This window comes from Podarcis pityusensis (genome assembly GCF_964106645.2).
Source record: "Podarcis pityusensis genome assembly, chromosome: 11".
In the NCBI taxonomy this organism is placed as follows: Eukaryota; Metazoa; Chordata; class Lepidosauria; order Squamata; family Lacertidae; genus Podarcis; species Podarcis pityusensis.
The window spans coordinates 52572722-52599358 of record NC_138036.1 but is presented as its reverse complement, the minus strand read 5'-3'; the positions used below and the strand labels follow the sequence as shown (position 1 = coordinate 52599358).

Here is a 26637-nt window from a genome sequence, read left to right as displayed (position 1 = left end):
TATTTATACCCCGCCAATCTGGCTGGGTTTCCCCAGCCACTCTGGGCGGTTTCCAACAGAATATTAAAATACAATAATCTATTAAACATTAAAAGTTTCCCTTAACAGGGCTGCCTTCAGATGTCTTCTAAAAGTCTGGTAGTTGCTGTTCTCTTTGACATCTGGTGGGAGGGCGTTCCACAGGGCGGGTGCCACTACCAAGAAGGCCCTCTGCCTGGTCTAACAGCCTATATTTGCCACTTTGCAAACATTGTGCCTATTTCTTTTTTGGCTAGAGAGTGAGTCAAGTCCTGCATACTTTTTGAATTCAGGCAGTCAACCGTTTTTGTTTTGCACTTTCCACACACATGTGGAACTTCAGGATTAACTGGTATTCTCCAGTTATTTCCTAACATTGTGTGGGGAGGGACTTACTTTACACTCACAGACGTTTTTCTTGCTGCTCCCTTAGTTTGGAGTATGTCTAACTGACCTGTTTCTTTTTGTTTCTCCAATGTGCATAATGAGGTGAATGCATTTCTGCACACAGGTGAATCTTTGAATGAGACATCAGCATCTATAAGCGACTATCAGGTGGTCTGGTAGATATAGTATTTAGGATGCTTCAAAGGCTTTTATGGACAATTTAAATCCCTATTTATATTGTTTCTAGTGTGAGTGAAGGAGGCACTTTGCTTGAGGTCATGTCACAGACAAATGGGGCCCGTGGACCAGTCGTGAACACACTGGGGCTCGTAGAGTAATTCAAGATCAATCAAGCACCCTTTAAAAAACAAAACAAGCAGAAGATCCAGAAGTCTGTTTAAAAAATAACAGTAATACATTGAAGCTCGGAAGTTCAAAGGCCTGGAAGAATTTTTAAAAATGTTTTACTGAGAACTAGAAACTGCAAATAAGAAAGTGGGATTTGGGAACAAACTTCAGTCTATACATAAAGCAACTCCCAGTGATTTGTGTGCAATTGCTGTCTGCTCTCCTTGTCTTTTCAGCAAGGGACAAGTTTCCCCTTCCCCCTTCTCCCTTCCTTACTCTCTTTCCCCTTTGTGCCATATATTTCAGATTGCATACCAGCAAGGAGGGACTGTCTTTATATGGGAATATTTACAGCAAAGCAGGACGGGGTGGGGGGAATGCTTTAAATCCATGACACACCAAATGCAAATTACTTCCATCCTAGTTGTGCAAGAGCCGCTGCCTCCAGTTTAGAAATAGTTTGGAGTGGGGAGAGATCATATATGCAAAACTGCACAGAAAATTAAAGCACTGGTTTAGCAAACTTTGCACACGGCCAGGAGCGATATAGGTTGCCATAATACCCGGTGGGAGTTTGCTTCCGTGAATTCAAAGCGGGCTTACTCCAGAGTAAGCAGAGAGCTCTGCGCTGTTTGCAATTCCAACGGAAAAGGATGCCGAAAAACCCACCCAAATTTCATGAACGCATTACTGTATAGGTAGGTAGCCGTGTTGGTCTGCCATAGTCGAAACAAAATAAATTAAAATAAAATAAAATAAATTCCTTCCAGCAGCACCTCGCTCGCTCTGCAAGGAGGTAGCCAGGAATACAACCCCTTCCAGGCGGAGGACAGACAGGGGAAACTACCCAAGCGCGCTCCCGCGGCGGCGCGCAATGGGGGGGGGGCTCGAGGGGAAGAAACTCAAACTCCCACCCAAGTTAAACACGGAACTCGCCCAGACGAGGAGAGTGTGGGCGCGCACGCGCAGTTCGCGGCGGCCTTCCGGGGAGGAGACAGAGAGAGGGGGGGGCGGGGCGGGGCGGGGCGGGGCGTGGAACCGAATCCCCACAGGCCCGCGACAGTCACGCGGGCAGCGCGCGCCCCGATTAGCCCTCGGCCGCCCAATCAGCGTCGAGCTGAGGGATTCAAATCGAGTCCGGGCGGGCGGGTGGGCTGGCTTTAAGGGGCGAGTTAGTTTAGCGCTGCCGCCGTCGCCGCCGCTGCTTGAGGTGGGAGAAGGAGGAGAGAGGGAGAGAGAGAGAGAGGAAGGGGGCGGTTTCCGTGAGGCGCCCGTGGTCGCCGCCATCATCGCCGTCTTCGTCATGGCCCACAAACAGATCTACTATTCGGACAAGTACTTCGACGAGAACTACGAGTACCGGTGAGGGAGGCCGGGGGGGGGGTCCCGGGGCGGCGGGCCTCTTCCTGCCCCTTCGCCTGACGAGGCTGCCGCTGGGCCCGCCGCTCTTTCATGGCGTCCCTCGCCGCCCTCCGCTTTCCCTCCTTTCTTCCCGCCCAGGCTGCCTTCCCAGTACCTCAGGAGAGGGGGAGGAAACAGAAAACGGCGGGCCTGTTTTTCTCCCTCCTCCTTTCCCGCCGGGTGTGGAAACGGCCTCGGGTTAAAGGACGGCGCGGGGCGAGGCCGGAGGAGGCCGTTGCGCCTGCCCGCTCTTCACAGGCCCTTTGGGGAAGGGCTGGCGCCGCGGAGGGAAGCGCCTGTTGCGGCGTGCGCGTGATTCGAACCCAGCTCCCTATCCCGCCGCCCGGCTCCATTTTAGCCCCGTGGTAATTTGCTGGGCCAAAATCCGCCGCCGATGAGCTTAGGGGGAGGGGGTTTGGGTCACGGTCTCTCGGGCCGACATGGCCATTTCAATAGGCTCGTTTCCGTATGTTAGCTTTGGGCCTTTGCAACGTTGACTTTGCTGTTTTGCTAACGGGCAGTCTTGCTAGTGGCATAGCCTCCCAGCATTTCTCTGACGAAAATAGGGACGTTCCATTCCATAATAATAATAATTTTATTATTTATACCCTGCCCATCCGACCCGGTTGCCCCAGCCACTCTTGGCGGTTTTCAACAGGCTATATAACAAAAGAGAATATTAAGCATTTTTTTAAAAAAAACTTAACCTATACAGGGCTGCCTTCTGATATCTTCTAAAGATTGTCCAGTTCCTTGGCTCTGGGGTTGCTTCACTCCATACCTGCCAACATTTCTGCGATGAAAATAGGGACATCCTAAGGAAAAGCAGGGCATTCTGGGACAGCTTCTGAAAATCTGGGAATGTCCCTGGAAAATAGGGGCACTTGCAAGTGCCTGCAGATAACACCATAAAAGTCACATAAAAGATTTATTGCCCAGTAGTGGGAGAGCCAGACTTTTGTTTCTTGCAGCTTGCAAGAAGCAAATGGAAGTTTACAAGCTGCCTGATCCTGAGTTTTCTTGTTGCATAGCAAGCTGTCGGGTTTCTCTAAAAGGAATTAAAAATCTAAAGTAGATATGAAAGAACACCTACAGTGCCGTTCCTTCAACTTAGGCTATTATGTACAAGTAATCAAAAATCACAGGCAGAGGTCCAGCCTGAAACTTAAATGTTCAAGCAGTTCACAAATGCTATGGAGTCTGACATAAAGCTTCTTTACAAGTTGTACAGAACTAATTGTGGCTGTATAAATGTGACTTGGTGTGTTTTCTGTCCCTGGCAGGCATGTGATGTTGCCAAGAGAGCTGTCAAAGCAAGTACCAAAAACTCATCTAATGACTGAAGAAGAATGGAGAAGACTTGGTGTTCAGCAAAGCCTTGGCTGGGTCCACTACATGATTCATGAACCAGGTAAAAAAGGACATTTCTACCTAACAAGCTATTCCAGAAATACTTTCTGTAAAGCTTTTAGGATGTCTTGATGTGGGAGAGGGACAAAGTCATTTCATACATTAAGTAGCAAGGGCTAGACAGAAAGTGTTTACTGAAAACCCTGTATTATCGGCCATTAAGTGGGATGTCTGGCCACAGACTTATAAACAAACTTCCTTTTTTTCTCTTTACAGAACCACACATCCTTCTATTTAGAAGACCACTTCCAAAAGGCCAGCAGAAATGAACAGCCTCTCTAAGCTTCTGGAACTTTATGTATAAATGTATATATGTTGGTAGTATTCAGTGAATACTTAAGAAAAATATACAAACAAGTCATTACCTGTGCATGAGCTGTATTATTCACAGCAACAGAGCTCAGTAAAATGCAAAGTAGGCTGCTATGGTCTTGAATTCTCACTTAACAAGTTAACAAGTGCCTATTTGATTTTTTTCAGTTTTGTTCAATAAAGTTCACAACTTTCATGTAATGTGTTGATTATAAAAATCTTCAAAGATCTGTGCCTTTTTATTCTTAGTAATGAAGCTTCTTCCAACTGTTGAAGCAATTCATCCTGTGGCTTTTCAGCTGCTGAAATAAACATATTTTTAATGCTAAATCTATGCATTTCATGATTTTAGTTTACTACTGTCCACATTATAAAAGCCATATATTGGTACTCTATAAAATGCAATACAATTGATGACAATAATATAGAGGTTTGTTTGTAGTATTTATATCACTTACCTAGAATTTGTTTGCTAGAATCATTTTACAAGAGAAGGAAAAAACAGGCTTAATGGCTCAGGTGAGTACGAATAAGAATGATCTACTGCCCTCATCCAGCTCTGTACAGGTCTGCTCAAGAAAGATCCTGTGATGAGCTGCCTGGTTCCCACCTCTCTCCAGTAGCAGCTGGTCATGGCTTCTCTTCACTAGTGTGTCTTTTTATTCAGAGCCAGGTTGGGATAATAGGAAATAGGAAGCAATTGTAAAGGAGGGGGGATAGCAATAGGTCCAAGTTCATTCTTTGGTAGATGCTTTTACCCATGTCAAACTGCACTGAATAGCAGAATACACCCCCAGTTTCCTGCCCCAGAGGTTGAAGTTCAGGGGATGGTTGCTGACTTGTCTAAAGGCATTTGCCTAGCATGTTTACTACTGCAGGGTCACAGCAAACAGATTGTGGCTACCTACTTGGGGTGGTCAGAAGTCATTCACTCCTGAATATGGCTGTAGTCGGTAGGTAAAGATAAATGTGGCTTAGTTTGACAGTATTGATTTGCATTATCAGCTCTCCATGAAGTTTCTGTTCATTCTCAATGAAATAGTAAAGTTCTTTGAAAGTGTTAGCCTTCATAGCCTTTGAAAGTGTTAGCCTTTGAAAGTGTTAGCTCTTCATAGACTGAGTTTTATTGCCTCTTGTAACCTGGAGTCTATTTTCATAGGTCCCAGCAAAGGGAATATTTAATGTGATGCTAAAACATGGCAGTTACCTGGAGCATGTTCCCCTTTGATTACTTGTTGTTCATGTACAACATTTTATTTTATTTTTAAATGTAGATCAATATATTCTGTATATGAAAAATTCCGATTCCATTTTTTCCCTATAAATTATGGCAATATAGCAGATTTGCTAGTTGTTGGAAGGTGGAAATCTTGTTGAATCACTTTGACTTCAATGAGCTGAGCGTGTTTTGCACAGACACAAATGTCTATCTTCAACCACAAGAGCTACCACAAATTAGAGATTCTTAGGAAGCTTAATTCTGTACCAATGTCACATTCTGCAAGGTACCTTGCTTGCTCTCAGAATGACCACATCCACATTGCTTCTCAAATCATTCAGTAATCACCAAAATTAATAGATATTCTGGAGACAATTGAATTGTATTTTTAGTTGTGCAAGGATATATTAATTACCGTATTTTTCGCTCTATAACACGCACCTGACCATAACACGCACATCGTTTTTAGAGGAGGAAAACAAGGGAAAAAATATTCTGAATGAAACAGTGGACGTATCATTTTTGTGCTTCATGCTGTGGCCACAGACATGTGATCTGATGGTGAATTTGGGGTGACCCAATGCAAAAATCCTGAGAATCCCTGTGGATCCATGCTTTGTAACCACGTTTTTGCACCATTGCAGCCCCAGGCAACAGTGGGTGCGTGATTTTGGTGGGGCAGGCTGTAGCCATGGACATGCTATGTGCTCTGATGGTGAATTTTGGCTGACCCAATGCAAAGATCCTGAGGATCCATGTGGATCCATGCTTTGTAACCACATTTTAAGTGGGGAGGGAAGGAAAAACACAGAAGGCTAAGAATGCAGGAGAGGGCTATAACGTGAGGAAAGGAAGGCAAAAGTTCCCCCCCACCCACCCACACAAGCCAGCCAGCGCGCGCTCGCTCTCTCTCTCTCTCCCCCATCTGCATGTTTTCCGGCTGCCTGATATTTATTTTTTTTAATTGCCTTGACAGAAGAAAGCATTTTAACTGCATTAAGAACTATTTAGCAGCGAAACCTAAGCTTTGCCATCCCTTAAGAGGTACAGACACTGTAATCTTCCAGATCGCATGAATTTACAGGCAAAACACTGTTTAAGGATTTCATCCTTTTAAATTGAAGAAAGCATATTTGAATGCTGTGTGTCCCCAAAAACAAAAAGCAGGAAGTCAAATCAGAATTTTAAGCTGAACCTGTAATCTCTCTTCCCTTCACAAACATTGTTCCCTCCGAAGCACAGAGAGGAAAGCAGACACTCTGCTTTCCCCTCTGCTTGCCTGGAGGGGAGGGGCTTTCCCTGCTCTTTGTTCCGTTTCAGCAAACACAGCAACGAAACAGAGCGGGTGGGCAGTAAGACCCTGAGGCAGAATGCAGGAAAGCAACCACTTCCTCTTTTCCCCTCTGCTTGCCTGGAGGGGAGGGGCTTTCCCTGCTCTTTGTTCCGTTTCAGCAAACACAGCAACGAAACAGAGCGGGTGGGCAGTAAGACCCTGAGGCAGAATGCAGGAAAGCAGCTGCTTCCTCTTTTCCCCTCTGCTTGCCTGGAGGGGAGGGGCTTTCCCTGCTCTTTGTTCCGTTTCAGCAATCGTGAAGCCCGATTTGATTTTTGTCTGATTTTTCGGCTCCAGGGACCACACATTCACTCCATAACACGCACAGACATTTCCCCTTCCTTTTCAGGAGAAAAAATCTGCGTGTTATAGAGCGAAAAATACGGTAAATGCTAGATCACATACCTTTCCTAATGTAATTTTCAAAATGGCAGTGCTATAAAATCCAACTTCATTGTTGCCTATGTCACTGTTGTGTTGCAACCTTCACGCCCTGCCCCATACAGATGCAGTGAGAATTCAACTGCTGATTTAGGCTATAGTTGTAGCCAGGTCTATTCAGAAGCAAGCCTTATTCAATTCAATGGGACTTACTCCTAGGTAAGTATGTTTAGTATTACAGCCTTAGACATCTCTGGTGTGGCATGACAGAAATAAAGCAGGCAGCTGTACAGTTTACTGTTACTTATTTATATTGCACCCTTCCAAATGAGTCCAGGAACAAATCAATTTTTTAAAAAAACATTATATAGACATCCAACCAGTGATTTCAGGGGTGCCAGGAACAGCCATCAAACGCCTGGGTAAACTGAATGTGTTTAAATTCCTACTGAACGCCAAATACTGAGGGAAGCATGCCTTGCCACAGATGAGAAGCTACCACTGAAAAGGCAGTTGGGTCAATTCCAGCCTCTAGTGGTGGCACCACCAAACTCGCATACTGAATGTAGGGTCCAAGGTGGTTGACATTGGATAGGTGCTCTGTAGTTAGGAAGTCCAAAGCCATTTTGAACTTTATATGCCAGTATTAACACCTTGAAGTGAGTCTGGGAGCTCACTTCCCCAGATATTGGCACAAATGGAAATCAATAATGCCCAGAGCAATAAAAGGCTGCACTGCAAAATACAGAAACTGTTGTTTGGCAAATTATTTTTAGGCTGTTTCATACTTTATCTTGGTGACCAATTCTGAAAGGATAGCTCTGTGTTTTGTTTAAAACTGCCCTAATAATAGAGTATTATTAATACAGTTGCTATCATTCAGTGTATTTTGTTGTAAGACATTTTGGGTGGGCTACATCCAAAAATGCAGAGTATAAATGATTTTATAAAAAATATGGATGTATGTGTATGTTTTTACCCATAAAAATTATATATAATTTCTATGGGTAAAAACAATTCTTAAAAGTAAAACAATTTCTGTTAAAACCTGCATAAATGTTTGCCATTAGTAATGCTGTATCTATAAAGATTGCTCATTTTTGTAGCTCGCAAGAGACTGAAGCTGCAAAATTTCTGTTGTACACACTGCCTATGCGGTGAAGCTAAAATTGATATAACACATTTTTTATAGTATATGTTAGATAAGAAACAGGAAAGTGGTGTCTGTGCATTCATAGCAGTAAGTCATGACTGTCCTTTAGACAACTGATTAAATTATGAGACAAATATATTTGGCACAAAAAAAAGTTTGGAAGTTTAGTTTTATTGATTTTTTGGGTGCAATTGTAAACACAGACGCAACCTCAACTGCACAAACTATGACTAAAAACATTCAAAATACTACATAATGAGACATCATAAAGAAAGCTCTGCATATACACGAAACTCACTTCCTAGTTGAATCTGGTAAATTATAATGCACGGATTTCCTATTACTGCAGCTGTTTTGTTATTGTTCCAACTATTTTCTTCGTTGGAGGAATCAGAAGGTAATGGGTCAATAATATTGATAAGGTATATTGATACAACCCAGATCATGCCATATGCTGAAACCACTTCCCTTCCTTGCTCTCCGTTATTCGTATATAAACAATCATCCCAAGCAGCGTGGAAAAACTGGCTGCCCATCATCCGCATTAGGAGACGCTAAACAGGCGCGACGGTTTCGGTAGAGCTAAGCCGGCCTTTCCCTGTTGCCCCTGGTGTCATGGCGGCGGTCACGCGAGCCGGGGCGCGGCTGCTGATTGGCCGCGGCCTGTGGGGTTTAACCCTCGAGTCGCGCGCCCGCCGCGTCTTTAGTGCGCGCCGCCGGGCCGGTGGTAGAAGGGCAGGGTGGAAGCCGCCGTTGGTGGGGCGTTGACCTTTTGTCGCCCCCCCACCCGCGCCATGTCCTCAGAGAGGGAAGCGGGCAGCGAGGTAAGGCGGGGAAGCGGCGGCGGCGAGGCCGGGTCTGTGGAGAACGGAAGGCGAAAGAGCGGCTCCCTCCAGCCTCCCCGCGCGCCGCGGCTGGTTGTTATGTAAACGGCGGCCGGAGAGGTCCTGGAAGGGGAAAGGCAAAGGCGCTCTCCGTTCTAGTGGCTCCGCTGAACCTGCTCTCGCTTAACGTGTGTGTCTATGGCTCAGGTCCTGGCAGGAGGCCTGAACAAACAAACCAAAAGGGGGGGGAGGAGGGATGCCCTTTAAATAAATAAATAAAAAAAATCCCAATCACCCCGAAGAAAGTCTGTTTCTCTCTGCAGAAAGGAAAATGAGGGACAGCAACAGCAGAGAGCAAAAAACAAGCCTCCCCTCTCAAGTGGTGCTCAGAAAATAATAATAATAATAATAAGTTTGATATAGCATGTTTTTTTGTGTTGTCATCGGGAGAAGGCACTGCAAGCCTTTTCCTCTCTTTTTTTTTTTTTTGTCGTGGAAGAAGTGCAATATTGAGTATATTAGCCAGAATTTTTTTAAAGGACTGCTCCCCCCCCCCCCCCGGGGTTTTAAGCCTTTCCTCTCTGCCCCCCCCCTTCAATGTCTTCTGCTTGCCACCACCAATCTCTTTTCAGGACACCACTGCTTTGCTTTTAGTGGCTGTGCGATAGGGAAAGGAGCACATGTTGAATTTTTTTTACCAAACGCGCAAAATACAAGTTTCACCTCCTGAACTGTTGTCGTCTTCGCAGGCAAGACCTCTGACAGGGGAGAGGAATGGCAGCAGCTTGTTTTAAGAATACTGGCTGCGTCGTGTGTCCTAGTCATCAACTTATTATTATTTTATTTTATTTGTTTTATATTTAATTTTTATACCACCCTTCTTCTGAAGAACACAGTATAAACTATTGTAGCACTTTGTGCACATAAAATACGTATACAAAAACAGATCACCTTTCTTGATATGGTAGCAGAAACCCAACATTACCGTTTGGCCAAATAGATTTGAACTAAACCAACTTGGTCAAGACTTCGTCAGTCATAAGGCTCTGGTTTGGGAAGCAGCTTTTGCTTCCTTCAGAATTGCCTCTTTCCCAGGAATTGCCTCTTTCCCAGGAATAAAATTCCAGAGGTATGACAGTTTTGGGTGCTAGTGCTTTCCTTTCAGTGCAGATATAGTTTACAAACACCGAAAGAGGATAAATTGCTGTGGAGCAGAAAAATGGTAGCAAAAGAAACACCTCCCACAGTTGCTCTTTTCACTCCTCTACACTACCCTAGGCTTTGCAAGCTAAGCAAAAATAGTTGGTTACTATTATTTGTTTGCATGTAATGTGTCATTTTGTACAAATGCTTACTGCTTTATTGCAGCATGGCCTAAGTTTTTAGAAGCAATTACCCATTTTGATAACTAGGATTTTGTTACGAATTTCGTGTCAGACTATGCCTAGTAGCTTCAATGATTACGCATTATTTTTGCTTTGCTAGAGATGAATGTTCCCATGGGGAGAAGTAGTAAAATCTTGTTCTTCACATGGAATTTGATAGGTTGTGCATACACTCCAGCATAACTCTTGACCATGTGTGCTTTGCAGAATAGCTTCAAATATTTTCCTTTTCTGAATGCAGTTAATCAAAGTTTTTCACTCAGCCTGGAGTAGAAGTGTCCTGTTTTTACCTATTTAAATGATACGATAGAAACAAACAAATGAACAATTTGCAGTTTTGCTTTGAAATCAAGTGTGAAAGCTTAATCTTGACTAATTTAGATTCACTTTGCTGGGGAACAGCTGGATTGGGGCCTTTGCTGGGGAACAGCTGGATTGGGGCAAGTAGTAGAACACTTATATTGCGTGCAGAAAATCCCTGATTCAATAGCTGTTATTTCCAGGTAAGGCTCGGAACTATTTTTGCCTGAAACAGCTGCTTCCTGGCAGTGTGTAGACAATATTGAGCTGGATGGACCAATAATCTTGACTCTGTATGAAGTAGCTTTCCATATTTTAGCCATTATATAAACCTAAATTCTGTATAATTAAAACCATAGCATTTCCCTAATGGTAATAGTGGGAAACCTGTGGCTGCCAGAGGTTGTTGGACTTTAGGATCCAGCAGTCCCAACCACCATGCCCATTGTTTGGGGATGATGCCAGCTGGAGTCTAGCAACATTGGGAAGCCACAAGTTCACCCTACATATGGGTGGTATTTATATTGCGTGTGGTGAGCAGGTGCTGCTTTACAAAGTTTTTTAAATCTGTGATTCTAACGTATTTTTTGCCGTAGAATCTGAACACTCGTTCCTGATGTAATAATACAAATAGGTCAGGCAAATATAATAAGGTATCCAGCAAACTCGGCATTTGTGCAACTATATGTACACGGTTTCTATTTCTCTTCTAATATATTAGGGTACCTTTGCCAAAATTCTGGTCAACCATCTTTTTAATGAGCTGCAGAACACAATTGTTCATATTATGGACTAAACCTCTAGGCTTGTTTTCAGCTAAGTCCTACTCAAAGTAGACCCGTTGAAATTCAAGAGCCCAAGTTAGTAATGGCCATTGGCTTCAATGGGCCCACTCTTGAGTAGGTCTAGCATTTAATACTACCCTTGGTGTCCAGTTGTCCCTCTGTTTCAAATGCAAGTACAACCACCAGAGGGTGTTCAGTGAACAGACTTTTGACTGTCAGCTGAATGCTTTGTTTTCTCTTAGATTCTTGTAGGGCCAGTGCAGATGTAATGCTAGTTGGTCATTAATTAGGGTGATGGTATTGGGAGTGGGAAGCAGGCTCTTCTTCTTGTTTTTCATACTTCTCTGTACTTCCCTTTCCCCAACTTTAGCATTATGTCACACCAAGAAGCTGAACCTGGGTAAAGGCATGTGTGTGTCTAAGAGAGAAATTCTTGCATGAGAGGGGAGAAGTTGGGGCCAGGAGGGTACGCATGAGCCTGAAGCCTGCTTCTAGTCTCCTAATCATTCTTAATAGCTAAACCAGCATTGCGTCTGTATTGCCTGCCTATAGTGTATTTTCTGCAGCTGCAGAGATTAGTTTCCACCCCCCTTATAAATGCAAAGTTGAGATGTTGCATGTGCTGCAGCCAGATACTCTCAGAGTTTTTACATTAAAAAGTAAAATGAAACTTCTGTTCTGAAGCAGCAGTTTGCTTAAGCACTAAAATTCTTGGTGCATTTTTCAGTGTTTTGTTACAGATTTAATTTTTTCCTACTCGTTTTGGTTGAGCAGAAGAACAAGGCACCAGCTTCTCCTTCTTGTGTGACAGTTTGGTTCACATAGATGGGGCTTTTCACTTATTTTGGTTAATCTCCAAGTGCATGTAGCCAAAACCCATTTTGTTTCTCAGGGCATCAAGTTATCAGCAGAGGTCAAACCGTTTGTCCCCAAATATGCGGCAGTAACAGTGGCATGGTCAGAACCCTCAGAAGCATGTGTCTTTCCTACATACTATGGTACATGCTACCCATATGTTCAAGAGCCACCAGTGGATAAGTATGTACCCTTCTACGTCTCATTTCTTGGGGGACTGTTAACGTACCTAAGTCTTTAATTTAGATGCCTTAGCTGTTTGGCAAGTTAAGTGCATTTTGGTCATTAATTGGGTAAGCTCATTCAATGTTTTAGGCCACAACATTGAACCCACCTCTCACGGGACACATTTCAAAGACGATGGTGACTTTGGGCTTTTGATCCCTAAACATTTGTTTTATTACATGTGGAATTACTGTAACTGGGATTTTGCTCTCAAAGCCATCTCTCTTTGCTGCTTTGTGGGAAGGTGGTACCTGCACAGTTTTAAACTGTCCTTATTGTTTTGGGTATACATATTGGGGGTTTGTTCTGGCAACTTTTTTCAGTAATCTAAAATCCGCATATTAGCAATCATATATTTAAATAACTACAACTGAGCAGCAATTGCTCAGTTTTTTTTCTCCTGTAAGAAAGAATAATTTTATGTCTAATGCAGGCTTCCTCAACCTCAGCCCTCCAGATGTTTTGAGACCACAATTCCCATCATCCCTGACCACTGATCCTGCTAGCTAGGGATCATGGGAGTTGTAGGCCAAAAACATCTGGAGGGCCAAGGTTGAGGAAGCCTGGTCTAATGGCTACTAAGGATGTGTAGGGGGTTGACTTATTTGAACAAATTAAATCAATTGTAGTACTTTCCCCAAGAACAGACCCCAAAACACAGTGTATTGAGTAGTAATAATACCATGCTCTTTGGTGGGGTGTAGAATCATGTTACCTTATAAATGGGGTTATTTGTCTGTGATAGAAGTCCCAGCCCCTAAGGCTTGCATACCTGGGAGGTGTATCATAAGTTCTACAGTAGTCATATGGCTACCATGCTTTTCTATGACATTTACCTAAAGCAAGCTCTAAATGCTCAGAATGCAGTGTGCTCTTTTGCAACATGGTGCTCTAAATTGTGTGTGATTAAGATATAGCTTCAAGTACCGTATTTTTCGCCCTATTGGACGCACCGGCCCATAGGACGCACCTAGTTTTCAGGGGGGGAAATCAAGGGAAAAAATATGATTTCCCCCCCGCAGCTCTGGGAGCAGCGGACAGGCTGCACGCAGCCTGTGCGCTACTCCAAGACCTTCTCCCTGCTTTTGCAGGAGGTGGCGGAATTCCCCCACCTCCCGCAAAAGCCCACAGGAGCCGTGAACGACTCCTATGGGCTTTTCGCCCAGGAGGGAAAAGGGACTGAAATGGCCAGTCAGTCCCTTCTCCCTCCTCGGGGAAAAGCCCCCAAGAGCGGTGCGCTCTTTAAAGGCTGCGTGGCTCCTACGGGCTTTTCTACGAGGTGGGGGAATTCTCCCACCTCCTAGAAAAGCCAGCAGAAGCAGCGGAGCTCCTTTAAAGAGCGTGCGGCTTTTGCCTGCTTTTGTGGGAAAATTCCCCCATCTCCCACAAAAGCCCGCAGGAGGGTTGGAGAGTAGCGGGAAGGCGTCACACGCCTTCTCGCTGCCCCCCATCCTCTGGGGCTGGCGATGGGGGAAGCACTGCTTTCCCCACTGCCAGCCTCAAAGCCGGGTTGGAGAGTAGCGGGAAGGCGTCGCGCGCCTTCCCGCTGCCCCCCATCCTCTGGGGCTGGCCATGGGGGAAGCGCTGCTTTCCCCCACCGCCAGCCTCAAAGAGCAGACTCTCCTGGCTTCAGCGGAAGCAACGCAAAGCCTCCGGAGCGCAGGCTTCGCTGAAGCCAAGGAGCCTGCATTCGCCCCATAAGACGCACACACATTTCCCCTTCATTTTTGGAGGGGGAAAAGTGCGTCTTATAGGGCGAAAAATACGGTACCTGGGATGGTGGGGAGCTAATTGACTTTCATTGGAAGCAATGGAGCTTCTTGGGGATTTCTAATTTTTTTTCCATTAAAAAAAATAGTCTACTATTTAATCACCATAGGCAAAATCATGCTCTTTTAAAAGTTAATTATTGTGAAAGGGGAACCCCGACCCACCCCAGGACATATTTTTGAAGGGCACTGGAGACTACTTGGGAGAAGGAGAATCTGCAAAAAAAATTCTTTCTAGCTCTTCCGTAATTAGTTGGCTCCTGCCAACCTAGCAGTTCGAAAGCACGCCGTGCAAGTAGATAAATAGGTACCGCTCCGGCAGGAAGGTAAACGGCGTTTCCATGTGCTACTCTGGTTCGCCAGAAGCGGCTTAGTCATGCTGGCCACATGACCCAGAAGCTGTACACCGGCTCCCTCGGCCAATAAAGCAAGATGAGCACCACAACCCCAGAGTCGTCCACAACTGGACCTAACGGACCTAACGGTCAGGGGTCCCTTTACCTTTTTACTGGCACAACATCACTAAGATCAGCAATAGGATATCACCTTTTGAATATAATGTACACCTTTTCATTATATTATTGCTTGCAGCTTAGGGAAGAAGTTCCATACTCCAAATTTGATGCATGCCCCTTTGAGATTAACAGATCAGCCTTACACCACATATTTTGAACACTACCATTTTATGCTTACTGTTTTTCAAAGGATGCTTGGACTACAATCCAAACGCCTGGTTGGCTATGACTGGAGTAGCACCAGTCAGCACAGAAAGTGGGAAAGAAAATATTGCCCCTTCCCTGTACCAGCTCCCAGGCTGGCACAGTGAAGAAACCTGGAGCACACCTACCATCATATGATGGGCAGCAGGGCTGGCCCCCGGGACCACTCTCCTCACCCTCCCCACCCCTATTTTGTGGGTTTCTGCTGATCGCCGCCAGCTTCTGCCCAGCTTTCAGGTGACTGCATGAAGTTCCTTGATGGCAGGACTTCATTCCCCCACCTCCAGGGGAGGTGGGGAAGCTGTCAGAGCTGCGCAGAGACAGATTTTCACCCCCTCCAAGGCAGATTTGGGGTTCCTGTGTTAGTAAAATAAATTGGTTATTATGCTTATGGCTTAAATAGCAATTGTTTTGTAATCATATGATAAATTCTGTTACAGCCCAAGCATTTGTTTTCATTCTATTTTTCCTTGCAAACCTTGTCATGTTTGTCATGTGTCCCACTAAAAAAATTATAATATGTTTATTTAATTTAGACAACAGACACATACTCAAGATGCACCCTGGGATACTGCCACCTCTCATTCTCAATATCGATCTCAGAGCCTTATGGGATGTAGTTCGCTTGGGGAGTATACCAGTTCTCCTTATTCAGTTAATGCTGCACCAAACGTATATGCAGTTACCAACTTTCAGTGTCCGAACAACAGCCCTAAGCTTTACAGCTCTTCGAAACAGGACAGAGACTCTGCCAAACAGACTCCTCATATCCGAAAAGATGCTGCAGCTTTTTGTCAGGTAAGTGAAGACAGCCTAGTAGATAACGCCTTTCTGTCTTGCTACAGCTTGCATCAGTAACTGGACTGCAGTAATAGCAGGCTTGTTTAGCGCTCCATTTTCAAAGAGTTGGAGTACTCCGCCCCCCCCCCCAGCATTTCCCCACCCCCCCACATTGGGTCTTTCAGCTTTCATTGGTCCCTGCCAGTGCCTATGGTTACTAGGGATCTGTGCGGGATATTCAGTGATTGTGCACTGATCATAACTAGCTTCTGATTCTCTTTGTATGGGGAGTGGGTGGGTTGACTCTACCAAACAGTGGCCGCGGTCTCTACAGGATAGATATACTGGCTAATATTATAAAGCTGAAACAAATTGTTAGCTGTTAAAATTCAGTGAAATATTCATAGCCCAGGTTTGCTCTGCAGATTTTAGTGGAACAGTCTGCTTGGGCACAAATGAAACCTTATCCAAGGTAGGGAGCAGCCTGGCTACCTTTCATTAGTCTAGCAAATACACTGCCGCAGAAACATAGCCCTGTTGAAGTACCAGGCCTGAGTTTTCCCTCTGCTACTCAACAGTTTGTGAGAAACATGAGCTTTGTAAAATGCTCTACAGCTGAAGCAAGAATTGGCTGTCGTAATCAGCCAACGTTCCTAGTGTGCGTTTTGAAGAAAACTGCACTGGAAATGAAAAGTGGACCAACAGATGGATTGGGAGTGGCTTTTTTAGGGGTTACTGAAAGATATACGTAAGCTAGGACCACATGCCTAGAGGAACTAGACAAAGTTAGCTGAAACCCTGAATTTATCAGGAAATTCAATATTGGATAATAGCTAAGAGAAGCTCCTAGCAATGCTTCCATGGATGTTTAATGCATCTCTAGTGACAACTTTAACATTATTTGTATCTTGAAAAGTGCAAAAAACAAATTGTACAGATAAAAAAATATTCCTTTTGCATTTGCTCTTGAGCAACAGATACCATTATGTGTTACTTTTTAGTGTTTGTGTACTGAAATTATGCTCTGATATAATTTGGAATATAGATCTAGTTACAAGTAGGTAGCCGTGTTGGTATGCCATTTAAATTTTTTTTTTAAAAATCCTTCCAGTAGCACCTTAGAGACCAACTAAGTTTGTTATTGGTATGAGCTTTGTGCACGCACACAAAAGCTCATACCAATAATAAACTTATTTGGTCTCTAAGGTGTTAACTGGAAGGAATTTTTTTATTTTGTTTGGAATATAAATATAGAGATGATATAGATATAGAGATTAAGACCTTTTTAAAAAAGATTGAAAGGTGGTGTTATTATTTTGTACAGAGGCGCTCAAAAGACCATGAATCCAAATGGGAGAGTAAGAGATCTGATGGATCCACAGAGAGTTCACCTTACACAGCTCTGCATGGAAGAAATCCTATTAAATCAGGTACTACCGTAACAATTCCAGTATTTTGCACATTGGTGTGAGTAGAAGTTTCTGGGTCATGTGGCCAGCATGACTAAGCCGCCTCTGGCGAACCAGAGCAGCGCACGGAAACGCCATTTACCTTCCCGCCAGAGCGGTACCTATTTATCTACTTGTACATTGACATGCTTTCGAACTGCTAGGTTGGCAGGAGCAGGGACCGAGCAACGGGAGCTCACCCCGTCGCGGGGATTCGAACCGCCGACCTTCCGATTGGCAGGTCCTAGGCTCTGTGGTTTAACCCACAGCACCACCCACGTCCCAAAATATTGCATACCCTTTAGCAATTAAAAGGATTTGCTTTGGTGTCTCGCAACCCTTTTTTTTTTTTTTTTTTAAGTTACCTTTCTTGAAGGTAGCTAGCAGCCTCAATAATACAAGCAATGAAACTCAATTACATACAGTGTGGATGTATGCCTGGGAGTAATTTTCATTGGCACCCAGTACACTCGTTCCATTAGCGCAATAATTTCCATTTGCATTCTCCCCACTATCCTCTCGCTGCTCAGCCCTCCCATCTGCTCCAGAATGGTGTTTTTTTGGGGGGGGGGGGGGGACACCCAGAACAGGTTTAGGGGCCGTGCAAGAAGAGGAGAGAGTTGGGAAGGTCCTTGAGCTATGCAACAGGAAAAAGTTCATTGAAATACTTGTTGAATGTTTCAAGGCAAAGGCCTTATGTAAAAGGACTTCATAGGAGAGTGGGCAAGAGAAACCTCTCTCGGGAGGCCAAATTTCGACCAAAAGTGGCATATTTCTGAAACTTGTACTGGATTAAAGTGCAAGACTTTTGCTAGTTTTGTAGCTCCCCCCTCGCTGGGTGTATCATTTTTACCCAGTTTGTTTTTATTGATCAGCACTTACTGATTATAAGTGGTTAAGATGTTGTTAACTTCATTATTTTATGCTTGTGCGATATTGTTAGCTGTTTTGTGCTCTCATTGGGATGTGAAGCAGGATCCAAGTATGAATGAGAGAGTAAATAAACTTTTTTTTTTTTTTTTGCTAAAAAGCATTGTGTGATGTGTAATGATTACTAAAAGCAATAAACTATTTACATATCGTGGAGAAATATGTTACTTTGCATATAAACACTCTCTCTTTTTTTTATTAGACAGACCCATTAAAGCAGCAAATGGGAAGTTCAAGCAAATTCCAGCTGCCGAGTGTCTTCCGGAACCTGCATTTGAAATTACCCTCTCAGATTTTCCAAAACTGCAAGGCTTGGGAAGTAGTGATCTGTTGGATATTAAAAAATGTGCATGGGGGCCATTGGGCTCGGCTGAAGGAGATAAGCTGCCTCCAAAACCTCCAGGAAAACCATCCGTTTCAGCTCTAATAACCAAAGAGGTTAGCTATTTCATAGGCTTAGATGCTGAATGATAATAATGTTAATATGAAGCTACTTGCCTGAACAATGTATGCATGTTTAAAAATTGTGGGAAATGTGCAAGAGTAAATAGACACTTTTTCTTTTCAGTATTATAACATCCTGTTACAAGTTAGACTAGCTTTAGAACTGAATTCTTCACCAGTCAGTCAGATTTTCCTAAAGGTTATTTGTCCCATTAGTTTTGTAAGTCCTTATTCTCCTTTTCTTAAAAAGGCAATCCTATATCATTCTGAAGATCATTTCTCCCCTGTAGCATTAGCAGATAATCTTCCGAAAGGTCATCAAGAATATTATTGTTTTGGTGACTTTTATACCCAAGGAAGGAACAATAGAACTCAACAAGAAATCATTTTGGGCTACAGAGAGAGGTAGGCAAGGTTAGACCTCCTAGGGTATAAAGGTACTTCATTTTCTTTCTTTTTTTAATCTTTAGATTTTGTACCTGTTTCTATAATAATTCCTGCAAATGGTGACTCATGGTACTATTTCTCCCTGCAGTAATTTCTGTAGTTCCCTCATGGTGAGATCAGTACATCTTGTGCACGAATCCAGTGTGGTTTATATTCCCTCTGCCAGGAGGCACTTAGCAAATGTTAAAAATCATCCTTGTCGAGTACATGTTGTTTGGGAAGCCCAGAACCTATTGATCAAGCATGAATTCTAGTGTGTATAAGTGCAAGATGATGGCCATGGGAATCAGCCCCTTGTAAAACAAAAGTTCAGCAACATATGGATAAAGTTAGGCTACGTCTTTCCTTCAAGGCAGTTTTTATTGACTTGGTGAAATATAATATCCAATAAACAAATAAGGTAGTTCCCTTTCTCTCCACTCCCCCCCCCCCATATTTTATTTGGATTTCCCCCCCCCGAAGATGAAATATGTCACAATTTTAAAGATGAGTTTCAGCTTTGGTAAATTACTTGAAGAAAACAAAGGTTTTTGCACCTCCACTGGAAGAACTTTTTATATCTTTTATTGATCCTTGTAAGTTTAGGAGCCAAGGTAAAGAATTCAAATGTGAGCTTAGTTCCAGGAAGTTTAATACAAGTTTTGATCTTTTGACTACTGCATGGATTGGATAGAGAGACAGAGCAGGTTGCTTACTTGCTTTTGTGTTAAAGACTGTAATATTCACTTTAGGGAGAAACAACTCCGAAAAAGCATTTCCCAGCAAGACCGTTAAGTTCTTCATCTGATCCTGGAGGTAAGGGCTATCTGTAGTAATAAATATTTCTTTAGAGTTGATATAGCATTCTGTTCACTTAAGGTCTAAAGTCCAAACTTCAGCCTAAGCATGCTTTGAACGGGTAGAGAAAAGGTATTGGCATGTATCCAGCTAAGTTCTAAGAAGATCCACTAAAATTAATGCACCTATGTCAGTCACACCCATGAATTTCAGTGGGTCTACTCTGAGTAGGACTTAGTTGACAACAACCCTGTTATTCTGGCTGAAGAAAATCCTTTGGAGGTTAGAGAGTGTCTGGGCTGTTTTGAAGTAATTGTTTAAACATTTGTTTGAAGCGTGTCATACAAATCTTGGACCGAAGTACCGTATTTTTTGCTCTATAAGACTCACTTTTTCCCTCCTAAAAAGTAAGGGGAAATGTGTGTGTGCATCTTATGGGGCGAATGCAGGCTGCGCAGCTATCCCAGAAGCCAGAACAGCAAGAGGGATTGCTGCTTTCACTGCACAGCGATCCCTTTTGCTGTTCTGGCTTCTGAGATTCAGAATATTTTTTTTCTTGTTTTCCTCCTCCAAAAACTAGGTGCGTCTTGTGGTCTGGCGCATCTTATAGAGCGAAAAATACGGTAATTTTTTTTTAGATTTCAGCACATAATACATCAAAGCAAAAGGGCCAATATTTTATCATTCAAATAGCTACATTTGAAAGATCAATATAGAATGTTGCTGTTTCTTGTATATCTCTCAAAATTGCACCTTTTGTAATGGAAAAAACCCTGTGAACATTTGGCACAGCCCCACTAAAGATTTGTCTTTGTCTCGTTCTGTGAATAGTTTGTTCTGTCTAACATCAGTTTCTCAGGTGTCCCCTTGGCCTGCTGTGTCTTGGGCCACAGTGCTGTCGCAAGCTCCCAAGAGAGTTGTTTCAACTCCAGCTACAGTTCCTGCCGGTAATAATTCTGGCAGTAAAGGAGAAGATGATGTTCCCAAAGATCGTAAGGTAGGATGATGGTTTTTCCAAACCACTGTTCTGTTACTGTCTTTCGGAATAGCAGCTAACCAGAGTCCTGGACTCAACTCCCTAGTGGATTTATTTGAAAAAATAATATATTGAGAGAAAATGGTCTTATGGGACAGAAAGAACAAACATCAATTCTCCCTTTCTCTTTTAAACCCTTAATTCGCTGTAGCACCCTTCATGTCTATTGAACTTCACTCTTTCTCTTGAGTCAGTCACTTCTTAGAGGCTAAAGTTTCTTATATATATACCTCAGTTTCTCTTTTTCCTCATTGCACTGTGCCTAGCCACTTTCCTGATCATTTCCAATAGACTTCTACTTTGTATCTCAGTTCATGATCTTGCTCTGTGTTCTTCTTCTGTCCTAGATTGTCTTCCAGCCTTTTAATTAAAATCTGTTGCTCCAACTGTTATTCCTTTTTAGCTCCTCTTTTAAACTCTTCACATTCCTCTTGCATTTACCCTTCTTACTATAATGTCTCTCCCACTTTGGGGTGGAAAACAAGCTTCTTTTGACTCTTTTTCTAGCTTGTCTTATTTTTGTGTGTTTGGTTTCCTTTTGAATGTTCTTGAACATGTTATTTGATGCCTTAGTTTGCTTTCTGTTTAGATAATTTTTAATCTGGATTCAATTCTTGTCGCTGCTCTGACTCCTGTTGTTAATAATCTCTTGCTTCTCAAATCACGTGGCAGTTTTCTGTTCTTTTAGTTGATTTCTCTTCAGCTTTTCTATTACTCTTAACAATGTTAACTGAGTTGAGTTTCGTGTGCAGTAAATATGGTGTGTAAATATATATGTATGACATATTTTTATATACAACTTCAGTGTTCACTATACTTTATACGTTAGTTTGTGGTATGGATGGATATGAGATTTGGAAAAGCCTTTGGCTATCTGCACTAAAGTTTATTACTCCCCTCTCCAGAAAGTCCCCTGGCCCTCTGGAGGTACTTTTGATTGATTGATTGATTGTATATCCCTTTTTTTTTTTCTCCAAGGAGGTCAAGATGGTGCACATGGATCTCCCCTTTTTCATTTAATCCCCACAACAACCCTGTGGTGTAGGTTAGGCTAAGAGGCAGCGACTGGGCCAAGTTCACCCAGTGAGCTTCATGGCTGAGTGGAGATTTGAACAGTCTGAAACAGACAGTAACAAAACAGACCTTAGGGAACAGAACAAAGATTTTGTGGACAGATAGAAATATTAGGGAGTGTTTTCATTTCCTATAATTCCAGATCAGAGGCTTATGAGAAAAAGATAGAGTTTGTATTCCGTCAGTTTAGTGTCTTAACTTTAGCTTTCATTGCTATGTGAGCTTGAGTGTAACTTTTCAAAATCCTGTCTTGTTTTACTCATTTTGCAATAGTCAGAAACAAGAGAGAATGCTAATGACCATGAAGCTGAAGAAATGGCAGATAAGAAGAAGAAAAAGAAGAAGAAGAAAAAGAAAGAGAAAGTTCAGAGCCAAATCACTTTAGTTCAAGAACCTCCAAGAATTGAGGTACTGAAGTTGGTTTTCTGGTTGCATCAAAAGCTTTGTGTATGGGCCATTAAGCAAACTGTGTATCAACTTGAAGTTGCAGATATTAAGGAGTACCTATGCTTGTTGCTCAGACACAGTGTCTCTTTTTATCTATCGAATAGGACAGTGAATCATTTTGAAAGATTATCATAAGGTCTAACAAGTCCACCTTGGCCGTACTGCATTTAACAATCCATGTGGCATAATGCACTTCCAGATCACATTTTTTAAAAACCTGTATTGCAAGTGAGGATTAGTGATGTGACCCCAAGGCTTCTCTGATGTCCGACCAACCCTTACCTACCATTGGCCATGATGGGTGGGCCTGGGGGGAGTTGGGTCCAACATCAGGAACGCACCACCCCTACACTAGTATATCTGACTTAAGAGTTGAAAGTTGCTGTTTTCCTGTCTCCTCTGCTGTTAGATTGTAAGCTTCACAGGGCAGGGATCTTTCGTCATCTTTCTGATTACTGTCTGCAGTGCTGTACCTCGGGTTACATGCGCTTCAGGTTACATACGCTTCAGGTTACAGACTCCGCTAACCCAGAAATAGTACCTCGGGTTAAGAACTTTGCTTCCAGATGAGAACAGAAATTGTGCTCCGGCAGCGCGGCAGCAGCAGGAGGCCCCATTAGCTAAAGTGGTGCTTCAGGTTAAGAACAGTTTCAGGTTAAGTACGGACCTCTGGAATGAATTAAGTACTTAACCCGAGGTACCACGGTAGTGATAACCTTGTATAAATTACAGGCATTCATAATTGTAATCTGAGTGTCATGATACAAGGCCTCTCACAAGTCTGATAGTCTTGAATGATATACCTTAAGCATATTTTAACTTCTTTGGATCAGGACAATCCCCATCACAGACAGATAAAAAAGTAAATTTGTCCACACAAGGATTTGTTTTTACAATCTGAATGTGTGAATTCAGATTTTATGGTGTGTTTTTTTTCAGAAATAGTAACTTCCTCTGTGGCATTTTTGCACAAGTCAGTTAGCTTAGCAAGCTGTAGAAGCATTTCATGTAGTATCCTACAGCTGAAATGATTTGTGTTAGCACTGATCAGAAGCCCCAGCCAGAGATTATCACATTTTCACTTCCAGTGGGACAGGGAAGTACACATTTTTAATTGTTCAGTTGATAGAATGGGACTTGAAAGTGCTTAGCATTGGCTGGGTCATGCTCGTTGTTAATAATAATAATAATAAAAATTGTAATTGTAATTAAGAGTACTCAGCATATATATTCTGCTTTGTAACATTCAAAGCATTTCACATTATCATATTGCACTCCTTACCATAACCCTGTACGATAAAATAGCATTCATATATTCATATTACTGATAGTGTGAAGGTGCTCTAAGGTCACCTAGTAACTGCATGGCAGAGGAGAGGTTCAGAGTTTGGGAGTTCCTTATTCTTAGATCCTGGGGATATCAGCTGCAATCCTAACTCCATTAAACGGAACTAAGCCCCACTGGCATGACAAGGACTTACTTCTGAGTAGACACAGTTAGGATTGCGCTATTACAGGGGTCGGCAAGGTTTACCCCGTCTGGGCCGGTTCACTCCAGCGGAGATCCCTCTATGGGCTGGATTGCGTGTACACGGCTGCTATTTCCAGCATCTGAGCATGCTCAGACGCAATTTCAGGCATTGCAGAAGCGAGTCCCCGCATCGTACTGCCCCACTTTAGCGCAGCGTGCGGGGACTTGCTGAGCAGGCGCCTTTGTTCGGGGGCGGCTTGGGGGCCGGTTAAACGACCCCTGTGGGCCGGTTGTGGCCCATGGGCCTTAGGTTGCCTACCCCTGCGCTATTAGCTACTACAGTGGTACCTCGGGTTAAGTACTTAATTTGTTCCGGAGGTCCGTTCTGAACCTGAAACTGTTCTTAACCTGAAGCACCACTTTAGCTAATGGGGCCTCCTGCTGCTGCCGCACCGCCGGAGCACGATTTCTGTTCTCATCCTGAAGCAAAGTGCTTAACCCAAGGTACTATTTCTGGGTTAGCGGAGTCTGTAACCTGAAGTGTATGTAACCCAAGGTACCACTGTATACTACACCAGCTCTTTTTACACGTCGCAAATAATTCAGGGGTCGTATGTGGTTTTCCAGCAACTTCTCTCCCCCCCCCCTTTATCGATGAGAAGAGAGAAGCATATCAATATAAAATGTTTGATTTCTTAAAAAAAATAAAGATCTAGAACAGTGGTGGCGAACCTATGGCACGCATGCCAGAGGGGGCACTCAGAGCCCTCTCTGTGGGCATGCGCACCGTCGGCCCAGTAGGGCCGTAGCTAGGGGGTGAAACTGACGCTCCAGCTCTGCAGGAGGCTCCTGACCACTTCTAGCATGGTCCCAGTGCTGCTAGGGCACCATTTTCACTCTTGGGGCCACGCCAGGAAACTGCCGCTCTGCCCAAAGCCTGCGGCACCGCTACTCAAGTCACCGACCAAGCCCATCTGCCACTGCAACCAAACCTAACAGCTGCCTCTGGGCTGGTTCTGCCTGCCCACCATCAAGCTCACTTGTGCCCGACCCACCTTCCTGCTCTGCTCTCGGGTGCATTTAGAGCCGTGGTGACCCTGGCAAGCGAGGGGCTGAGCAGGTGTCGACTTTAGATGCGCCAGGGCCTCCCGCCAGTCTGTTGTTCCTACTCGGGAGTGAGCCGCCTTGAGTTCAGCAAGGTTAGACAAATTATCAGCATGCGTACAACAGCAAAAATCACATTAATTGTTCAAAAGCATGCCAAATGCAGGGTAGGGACGCGGGCGGCGCTGTGGGTTAAACCACAGAGCCTAGGGCTTGCTGATCAGAAGGTTGGCGGTTCGAATCCCCGTGACGGGGTGAGCTCCCGTTGCTCGGTCCCTGCTCCTCCCAACCTAGCAGTTTGAAAGCACGTCAAAGTGCAAGTAGATAAATAGGTACCGCTCCGGCGGGAAGGTAAACGGCGTTTCCGTGCACTGCTCTGGTTCGCCAGAAGCGGCTTAGTCATGCTGGCCACATGACCCGGAAGCTGTACGCCGGCTCCCTCGGCCAATAAAGCGAGATGAGCGTCGCAACCCCAGAGTCGGTCACGACTGGACCTAATGGTCAGGAGTCCCTTTACCCTTTACCTTTACTATGCCAAATGCAAACTTTTACCTTTCGGTAAAAAAAAGGTTTGTATCACTGAAAGCTCTGTTATTGTGTTTTTCTTTTAAGACAAAAGATGTTAATGTGCGAGTTGTTTTTTCTAAACAAAAACCTTGGTGTTCAGGTTAAATTGCCGTGTTGGCACCTTGCGATAAATAAGTGGGTTTTGGGTTGCAGTTTGGGCACTCGGGTCTCTAAAAGTTTCGCCATCACTGATCTAGAATATGAAGGATGCATAGCAATGCTAGCACATCAAATAGTCCGGGGTGCCACAGCTGTCAACGTTTCCCTTTTTTTAAGGGAAATTCCCTTATTCCGAATAGGATTCCTTGCAAGAAAAGGGAAAAGTTGACAGCTATGCCGGGTGCTGAAGTGGGGAAGGCCACTTTTAATCTAAATTGTGTGTGTAATGTTGCCTAAGTTAACACTTTATTTCCATTTCCTCAGGACGTTGAAGAATTTCCAAGCCTAGCAGCTGCTACTGACAAAAAATACAGGCCCACTCAAAAGCAGTTTTGTTCAACGCCACTTACCAAGGAGCACATTGACGTAAGGCACCTTCAGTTACCTTGGTCTTCTAGTTTACCTTCCCCATTTGTTTTCCCTTATTGGCAATCCTTACTCTTCAGCCATTTCAGGACTCAGCAACTCTATCAAATTTTAGATTATGGCATGGCCAAAAAGCCTAGTGTGACTCACAAGGGGGCGCGAAACGTGAGGGTGGCAAAACAAGTTCTCACATTTTAATGTTGCAACTTCTTTAGATTTTGTTTGTGATGCTGCAGCTATTCTAGAGCACACTGAGATTTGAAATGTGAAGTCCTTACTGCTAGAGCTTGTTTTCTTCTGTAGAACCTGGCTACTGTCAAAGTGGTGGGTCTGTGCAGCAAAGAAACTCAAAAAATCTTCCCCTTGAGATATTTATCTGAGTGTAGCTTGCGCACATCTCTTTGTTCCTTCATAGCATTTGTCTTGTATTTTTTTTAAATGAAAAAATTCTTTATTGAAATTCATTAATGTCATTACAGATTTAACTGCACACATACACATACATACTCTCTCTCTCTCTCTCTCTATATATATACTTAAATTAGTTTAACTTAGAATGTTAATTTGACCTTCTAATTCCACTTAGATATCAGCTAAGCTAAAATCATATAATGGTACATAAAATAAAATAAAACAACAACAAACTGAAGTAAAATAAATATATAGACTTCCCATCATTTCCCGATATAGTTGACATTTGTGATTTTGAATGTACTTATAATTATTACCGTACATTTAATATACTTTCTTACAACCTAGCGTA

General features: G+C 43.4%; 2 protein-coding genes and 1 long non-coding RNA gene across 3 annotated transcripts in view; 2 read left to right on the top strand and 1 right to left on the bottom strand.

Moving 5' to 3' along the window:
• Window positions 1-1919: 1919 nt before the first annotated feature.
• On the top strand, window positions 1920-4206 carry CKS2 (CDC28 protein kinase regulatory subunit 2). Its single transcript, XM_080973321.1, has 3 exons — window positions 1920-2115; window positions 3438-3565; window positions 3781-4206. Exons 1-3 carry the CDS (start codon window positions 2057-2059, stop codon window positions 3831-3833), a joined length of 240 nt encoding a protein of 79 aa, XP_080829447.1. The 5' UTR covers window positions 1920-2056; the 3' UTR covers window positions 3834-4206.
• A 4420-nt stretch (window positions 4207-8626) lies between these two features.
• Window positions 8627-26637, top strand: part of SECISBP2 (SECIS binding protein 2) — a 28762-nt gene continuing 10751 nt past the window's right edge. Inside the window, exons 1-9 of the mRNA XM_080972486.1 lie at window positions 8627-8786; window positions 12149-12294; window positions 15361-15622; window positions 16929-17034; window positions 18185-18420; window positions 19605-19668; window positions 20502-20647; window positions 22034-22168; window positions 25773-25874. Coding sequence (XP_080828612.1) covers window positions 8757-8786; window positions 12149-12294; window positions 15361-15622; window positions 16929-17034; window positions 18185-18420; window positions 19605-19668; window positions 20502-20647; window positions 22034-22168; window positions 25773-25874 — 1227 coding nt within the window. The 5' untranslated portion in view covers window positions 8627-8756. The remainder of the gene's footprint in view (window positions 8787-12148; window positions 12295-15360; window positions 15623-16928; window positions 17035-18184; window positions 18421-19604; window positions 19669-20501; window positions 20648-22033; window positions 22169-25772; window positions 25875-26637) is intronic.
• Window positions 12690-15390, bottom strand: LOC308458518. Its single transcript, XR_013977512.1, has 2 exons — window positions 14108-15390; window positions 12690-13253 (listed from the first exon to the last, which is right to left on the bottom strand). It is a non-coding gene; the product is annotated as an uncharacterized lncRNA (long non-coding RNA).

Bases quoted from the DNA above. Each gene is read 5' to 3' on its own strand.
- CKS2 (XM_080973321.1), top strand. From the start codon at position 2,057: ATGGCCCACAAACAGATCTACTATTCGGACAAGTACTTCGACGAGAAC. The intron at 2,116-3,437 runs GTGAGGGAGGCC...TGTCCCTGGCAG, and splicing joins GACGAGAACTACGAGTACCG to GCATGTGATGTTGCCAAGAG. The intron at 3,566-3,780 runs GTAAAAAAGGAC...TTCTCTTTACAG, and splicing joins CTACATGATTCATGAACCAG to AACCACACATCCTTCTATTT.